The sequence below is a fragment of the Hermetia illucens genome, chromosome 6, assembly GCF_905115235.1.
Source record: "Hermetia illucens chromosome 6, iHerIll2.2.curated.20191125, whole genome shotgun sequence".
Classification (NCBI taxonomy): domain Eukaryota; kingdom Metazoa; phylum Arthropoda; class Insecta; order Diptera; family Stratiomyidae; genus Hermetia; species Hermetia illucens.
In genome coordinates this window covers 87054209-87062482 of record NC_051854.1, presented here as the reverse complement: position 1 = coordinate 87062482, position 8274 = coordinate 87054209, and the positions used below count along the sequence as shown (strand labels likewise).

Genomic DNA, 8274 nt, shown 5'->3' with positions numbered 1-8274 from the left:
TCCAATCTAGGATAAATTGTGGAAAAATTTCAGATGGTTTAGGCTTAAAAATGGCGGACAAGTTTGTCGATACAGCATAATTCTACAGATAATCCATAGTTCGTATGTCCCTAATGGACTCTCGGTGAACGCCAGGAAGACTAAACTAGTTACATTCGATTGGAACACATCAAGTGAGGCAGGTACAAGCCACCCGCAACCATAAGAGGTGGAAATTCAACTGGCATAAATGGTCAAATATTTAGGATAATATCTAATCTTCACGCTTCAGGAACAATTTCAGAAATCCTGCAAATTACACTGATGCTTCAGAACTGCGATTGATAATACCTGGGAACTTCCACCGCAACGGTTTCACTGGATGTACACATTCATAATAAAACAAACCCATTTTAACGTATGCAGGCATCGAATAGCGGTCAAAGGGTAGCATAGGTTCCAGGGCGAAACGTAGATTGGTACCCAGGATGAAGCATAAAACCTGGAAACACCAACAGCTCTAAGTAATTCCAGTTAAATGTACTGCTCTACTATCAAACTACTATCCCTCCTCCATGTGGTGATCGCTGGGAGTTCTAAGCGTTGCAAGAGATGCGTTACACAGGGAAAGGTTTCCTGGAGAAGTACCACTACACTCCATCTTATAAACCATGGGCTCGAAGTAAGTTTCCTAGTCAGCCTAAAACGAAGCCTGCTGTTGTAGGCTTGAAAACATTAGCGAAAGGCTATCATTCTGCGTTCGCGCGGCAAGTTTGGAAATATAAGCGTCATTAACTTTCACGCGCCTAGAGAGGAGACTGCAGAGTGGGAGAAGGCTACCTGCTACGAGGTAGTTTAGCGGACCCCCGAAGCCTGTCCAAGTATAATATCAAAATCATACTTGGAGATTTTAGCTGTCAAATAGGGACGGATCCGGTATTCAGGCAATGCGCTGGCTTATTCAGTTAGCAGTATCATACGAAATCGTTCTTGAAAGTACCTGGTTTGTGCGGAAAGCGGTTCACAAACAGACGTGGACCTCTCCGGACGGGGCACTTTCAACCAAAATGATCACATGCAGATCGAACGCCACCACCTCTCAATCTTGATGAATGTCACAACATCTAGGCGGCCAATATAGACTCGGATCACTACCTCGTCGATATAGTGCTCCCAGCTCGAATTACAACACCGCCTACAATCTCCTTTGACAATCAGATGAGAGTGAATACCAAAGCCATTCACAACACACCCCTCCGAGACACTTATAAAGAGGAAATGGATACCGCAATAACCGCAGCTAACAGATGTCCTGGAGATGAAGGATCAACAAATGATTTTCACAACCACCTGAAGAACATTATCATTGATACGGCCACAAACTCGGAACGGTTGGTTTGACGATGAATGTAAGCTAGCAACGGAACGGAAGAATGCTGCATACCGTTTTCAAAAAACGCGGGCACAATGGGGAGACATATCACGAACGAAAAGCGACTTCACAGACGAAAGAAGGAAGCCTCGGAGAAAAAAAACAGGCCTGCGAACTCGAAAAGTAAAGGGATCAACCGCACCTGGCGCGCAAGTTTTACCAAGAAGTCAGCAGTATATACACCTCGATGCTCATCCTGCCAAGACAAAGAGGGAAATCTGCTTTCCAACAGAATGGGCATATTTAGGCGATGGGTTGAGTATTTTGGTGAACTGCTCAAGAACCAAAATATCAGCGAGTTGGAGGCCCCGCCAAGTGAAGATGATGAATAAATACTGCCACCACCAAGCATAGAGGAAACAGTCCATACAATTCATTGCCATAAAAACTATAAGCCGCCAGGAGCCGATGGAATTATAGCCGAATTACATTACACCAAACGGTTCATCAACTGATACTCAAGGTGTGGAACAGTGGATCAATGTTTGACTACTGGCAACGAAAAATTATCTGTCCCATACATAAAAAGGGCAATAAGATATTCTCTGTTATCTTGCTAGGCCGGATAGTCCCATACGCCCAGAACATCATTGACCCATACCAAAGAGGCTTCACTCCAGGCAAATGAGCGACAGATCAGATTTTCTCTCTGCGGCAGGCCATGCAAAAACTTCTGGAATATGGCCATCAGTTGCACCATCTTCTCATCGACTTTAAAGCCGCCTATGATAGCATAACCAGGATAAAATTGTTCACCGTCGTGAGAATATTCGGTATCCCGACGAAATTGACCAATGTACGAGGCCAGATAAAAGTTGCAGAACCACTCTCAATACCATTCGACATCAACAACGATCTACGACAAGGGTATGACCTATCATGCGTCCTCTCTAACCTGGTCCTGGAGAAAGTGATCCATGATGCACATGTCAATGCGAGACGCACCATCCTCTTCAAATCCATCCAACTACCCGAACAACCCGAAATGTACAGTACACATTAATGAAGGCAAGATGAAGTACGTGATGCCCACGTCAGCAACATAAACCAAAGAACCAGCAACATCGAACGAGAAGAAAAAGATAGGACACTACAACTTTGAGATCGCTGATAATTTCTTCTATCTAGGGTCGAAAATCACAACCGATAACAGCTACGATGATGAAATCCACGCACGGTTGTTGGCAGCCAACAGAGCCTATTGCAGCTGACAAAAACTGTTCCGCTCCAAACGTCTCACCATAGGGCCACAGCTATTACTATACAAGACAATGATCTTGCCAATCCTTAAGTATTCCTCGGAGTCTTAGGTTCTTAGTAGGAAAAATTGCAAACTCTTGGCCGCATTGGAGAGAAGAATCCTCCGAACAATTTTTGGCCTCCTACATAAAGATGGACGTTTCCGTAGCCTACATAACTACGAAATCTATGAGCGATACCACGACCGTCTAGTTATGGATAAAATCCCGCTCAATAGTTTGCAGCCCTGGGGTCACGTAATTCGTATGGATGAGGATGATCTAGCCTTGAAAGTCTATAAGGGCAATATCTATGGTCGAAAAAGAAGACGAGGCAGACCCTACCTGAGATGGAGCGATGGCGTAGGTCAGGATGTCAGACAGCTTTGAGGGATATCGAATTGGTGGACCTCAGCGCAAAACCGGGGTTTCTGGAGTTCCTTATTAAGGCAGGCCTGGACCGGATACCGGTTATTGCGCGTTGATGATGATGATGATGATTATATACTCTTGTTAACCGGTATCGATATGGAGAGTATTTTAGGTACTTTTTGAAAACGGGTCTTGGAAATAACTGACTCGTTTTGGACCCCCGCACTCCTCCTCTTTGCAACCAGTGTCGAAACTAATATTAACAGTTTCAGAAAGTGTTAATCAAGATCTTTCATTAGAAACCCCACCTGACTACACTCGATGAGAAAGAATTTTACACCCCTTTTCTGTCTATATGGGGAACCCCGTTAAACCTAATGTCAAACTATGTTACTCACTACGTGCAATGGGATTCACAGGTCCCACCCTTCTATCAAATTTCATATCAACAAAAACGTTTCTGAAATAAATTATAGACAGACGGACAGACAGACAGACTGATCCGTGAGGTGCAGCCTACAGGTCGTGTATGCGATTCGCATCAGGACTCGTTTTTTTCAACCTCTGGCTCATCAACATGCACGACTCGAGTCAAGTCAAGGAAAATGCAGTCAAAGACGGGTTTTATCGGCTAACGATTAATTGACTTCGCCAGGAGTAGAAATCTGATCGTAAGTCCCATACTTCTCGCATCGGTGCATTCACAAACAAACCTGGAAGTCACCAGACGTATATACCGTCAACAAAATTGACCACGTTCTCATTGGTAAAAGGTGGGCGTCCAGTGTATTGGATGTACGATCCTATTGAGGAGCAAACTGCAATTCAGACCATCTCTTGGTGAAGGCAACATATCGATGCAGAATATCCTCAAGAATATACAGCTGCCCTAGAGAAAAAAGCGATCACCTATGCTACACGACATCAGCAACAAAGATGAACCCGGTTCTGGGGAAAACTTAAAGGCACCATCAAGGAAGTCGCAGAAAAGGTCATGAGCTATTATACAAACCCCGACGAACGCGAATTGACTGGTTTGACGAAGAATGCAGAATATCAATCGACGCAAAGAACAAAGCCTACAGACAGTATACCCAACATAGAATAATTTTACGTAAGAAACGAAAATACTTTTGAGGAACAGTGGCTGAATATTAATGAAAACCTAGCGGGCGAACGAGACTCTAGTCGAGCAGTTAAAACCCGGTGGAACGGGTCTACTAAATGCGGTACACCAACTATTGCTGCAAATCTGCGAAAACGAGGGAATCCCGGATGACTGACGCAGGAGCATCATCTGTTCCATCCACAAAAATGGAGATGGATTGTTTGTCTTATAAAATACTGACGAAAATTCTGGAGAATAGAATAAGACCATACGATAATGACTTCTTGGCGAGTATCAAGAAGGTTTCAGGCCGGACCGCCCCACAACCGACCAGCTTTTTACCGTTAAACTAATCCTGCAAAAGTTCTGTAGTGCAAAATTCTGGAATATAACTTTGACGTGTACTAAATCTTCTTCGACTTCAAGGAGGCATACGACAGTACAAATCGTGGAATACTGTACAACATAATTCTGCAGTTTGTTATACCAGCTAAACTCGTACGGCTAACGAAGATGACTATGACCAACTCGACCTCCCAGGTCAGGATCCAGAACAGGTTAACTGAAGTAGGGCTACGGAATGACACCGACGCTTTTCAACCTAACAATCTATATACGCAATCCGAGCAATGGATACCAACACCAGCGGGACGCTACTCACTAAATCGACACAATTGTGGAAGATAACATTAGACGAAAATAATGATGCAATCAAAAACTAGGACGTCAGCTCTTTCAAGCATCAACGTAGGAGACCGAATTTGTAGACTGCCTTATATATCTGGCAGCCTAGCAGCCTGTCAAGGGACGACACTGAAATTGACGAGGTCAAGCGACGGATACAGCTAACGAATAAGACTTTCTTCTCGGTCCTTTCCATAATGAAGCTCCGCGTATACGAAACCCTGCTACGACCAGGGCTATGCTATGAGCACGTGATCTGGACACTAACCCAAGCCCCCAAAAATTTGCTAAACACATTCAAAAGGAAAGTCCTTCGGCGAATTTTTGGAGCAGTTTGCGACCATGATGCATGGCGCACCTAGTACAACCATGAGTTGTTAATACAGTACGATGAGGAAGAAGTCCTCCTCAGTGGACATGTCTAACGAACGAGCGACGATCGCGTGCCTAAAAAGGTTATGAACGGACGAAGTGTCGACGGAGCAAGACTACGAAGAGGTGGGAGAGCACAATATATACAGACGCCGAGCAACTACTGGGCTTCCAATATTGGAGGACGCGGTCACGTGACCAAGATAATTGAAGGACAACGATCCAGGCGGCCAGCCCCCGATGTTAGGCTGTAGTGCCACGATGATGATGATGGAGTTAGACCAGTTGCGTCTACATGACCAGCTTCCCTCTCTACCCGCTTCTCCTGGTAGAGACGAAAGAGAAAGTTATGATAGGCAATCCTGTAGTTCCCTCTCCATTGCTTTTGCCGAGCATTCGTCTCCCATTTTCCATACGAGTTAAGCGACAGTGTCACCGACAGTCCATTTCCTCTCATTAAGAGAATTGCTGTACTATCCTTTCTGGCTGACGGCGTCAGAGATACTGGACGCAGACTTTTCACTGAAGTGGAAAGCATGTTTTCCACAGATTTCTCCGTGGAGGCACTTGAATTCGGTAAGCCCTGCAAAATCCGGTCACGACCTGATGTTTCAGTCACGGGTTGATTCGAAATCTGTGACCTCTTACCACTTGAAGAATTAAAATCCATTTCTTCCAGCTTCATGTATTTTGGACAGCATTAGAGTAGTAACAAACTACTAGAGGCTCCCCCAACCCGACAAGATGGTGTCAACGCAGGAGGGATATACGTGTAATTTAGATGAAGAGGCACTTGTGCAGCAAGCAATATTTTATCTTCCCTCATTCTCCCATGCAATGACTTCGAAATAGGACGATTCACCTCTAGTGTTCACATCATTCGCTGCAGGTGAAGCAATAAAACATGGGGCCCAAATATCAAGCAACGCCCTTATTTCTAACACTGACGATGTCCACTGCCCTACTTTTATATATAATTACCCTTAACTAGGACCGCTGGGAACTCCACCGCTGACTTTTTTTAATATTAGAAAACAAAGAAGGAGTCACTTGCCAGAGGATCCACATTTTACTTCGTCGAAGTTAAAAAATGAATCACATCAGGCCATGAAAAACACAAATGAAATAATCGGTCGGTTGGGCTTGTTAATACGGGACTTCATTCACATTTTTTTTCTTTTTTTCATAATTCGTTTAATTTTGTTTAAAATATATTAATAAATTGTACTTGGAAAACTCATCGTTAAGAATATAAAACACAATGGATTCGAAGACAGCTGTAATGACGCGTGACTATGGTAGTACGAATATGTCCGATATTCCCTTAACTTCATCCGTGGAATGCTTACGGGAAAGTAGCAGGATCGACGGCACGGTTAAGTTGAAGCCAAAGAAAAATGATTCTTTGCCGCGATTTTTTAGACGTAAGAAGTCAGACCCGACGGAGTTCTGCATGTCCACAAAAGAGGAACTGAAGCCAGATCCGAGGACGAATTCTTTGGGACGAAGAATACAGTATCGAATTGCGCAGATGAGAAATCGTAGGTTTATGAGTTTTCATAAAATTCAGACCTAATCCTTCAATGATTTTAAAATTTAATTTCACAGCACCGGGATCACCCGTGGAATCGCTAGATTCAGGTACAGCCATTGAAACGAAACGAGGGAGTCTACGTAGTGCTCTGTCAGGGTACTGGAGTTCCATATTTAAGAAAACTCCTCGTGAAGCTGGTGAAATAGTTACTCCAACAAAAGTTGAAAAACCTCCAACAATGGTCCATGGAGCTATTGCAGCTATGTCTGAGAGCAAGCCTCCATCCGTCGCTGATACTATTCCAATCACAAAGGAGCGGACTCCAGAGATACCGAAATCGGTTGTAGATGAACCTGATGAATTGGAAAAAGCTGTCAAGGGCACCACACAAGAAGTGTATGTTGGATAACTTTGGATGATGTGTTTATTATAAAGACTAATGATAAACGATTTAATTTTGCATATTTTAGTTGGATTTGATTTGATTTTTCAAGGTACAAGTTGAAATTAATGGAATATTGAAAGGATATTTTTATAAAAATATCAAGTCCCGGTAGCAATTTGTGTTTTAATTGTTTTGTGGAATTTTTGTTGATGGTGGACACTTTCCGATTCGAAATTCTGGCGATTTGAAATGTGACTGCAATTTATCGTTGAGGTCCTAAACAAATTCTTCTCAATAAAACGTCTGCCTGACATCAAATCAAACTACCTATGAGCCAGCTAAAAAAAGACGTCTGTCTCGAAGGAAGTTGGGGAAATGCGAAAATCTTCATTTTTACTTGCTGAATCAACCTAATCGTCCACTATCTCCAATCTATTTTACCAAACCTTAAACTTCGCTAACTAGATTACTTCACCATCGTGAACCGATTAGGCTTCATGAGCACGTAAGTCGTCACATAATATTCCCATAGGGGCCGCTGGGCAGGGCAACGTCGTGTTACGCCAGACTAGGAATAGATCTATCTAACTCACGTGACACTTCTCTATTAATTACATTTTAGAGGCAACTGAAACCAATAGATTTGTGAACTGAAGCTACAGCTCCGACTGCCCAAAACACCTTCAGTTTCATGAATGACCCTTACTCTGGTGTCCTGACTAGCCAATGGGGATTTGATACCGAAAATACTCGTCTAACCAACGGTGGACCCTGTTTAAAATACGAAGGCTGTATACCAGGCACATCATCGGAGAAAGAGCTTGTAGTGAGGGAGCTTAGTAAGGAAGATCCTCCAGGAAACGGGAGGTGACACCTAAAACCAAGCGGTAATCAAAACCCCATAGACATAAACCTGTTAAACAAACACAAGTAAGCCTCGATCGTGACGATCCAACCCCGAGTGAAGGATCAACCCTAAGCTTATCGATGGAGAACCTGAATCTAGACTCTAATTGAGACCGAGTCCTTAACGACGAGCCGAAGCAGGCCCCTTCTGTCAGCACTCCTGACCCCAGATTCCAATCGGCACCACCTGCTCTTCATAAGGGATACACACATTCCTAAGTGGTCACTTCACCATAGCCAACACGCTTACCAGAAAAGCAAATC

The 8274-nt window shown here is 43.6% G+C and overlaps 1 protein-coding gene across 1 annotated transcript; it reads left to right on the top strand.

The window, feature by feature from the left end:
- The first annotated feature begins 6283 nt into the window (after nt 1-6283).
- LOC119659637 lies at nt 6284-7275 on the top strand. Its single transcript, XM_038067838.1, has 2 exons — nt 6284-6726; nt 6794-7275. Exons 1-2 carry the CDS (start codon nt 6447-6449, stop codon nt 7126-7128), a joined length of 615 nt encoding a protein of 204 aa, XP_037923766.1. The 5' UTR covers nt 6284-6446; the 3' UTR covers nt 7129-7275.
- Nucleotides 7276-8274: the final 999 nt, after the last annotated feature.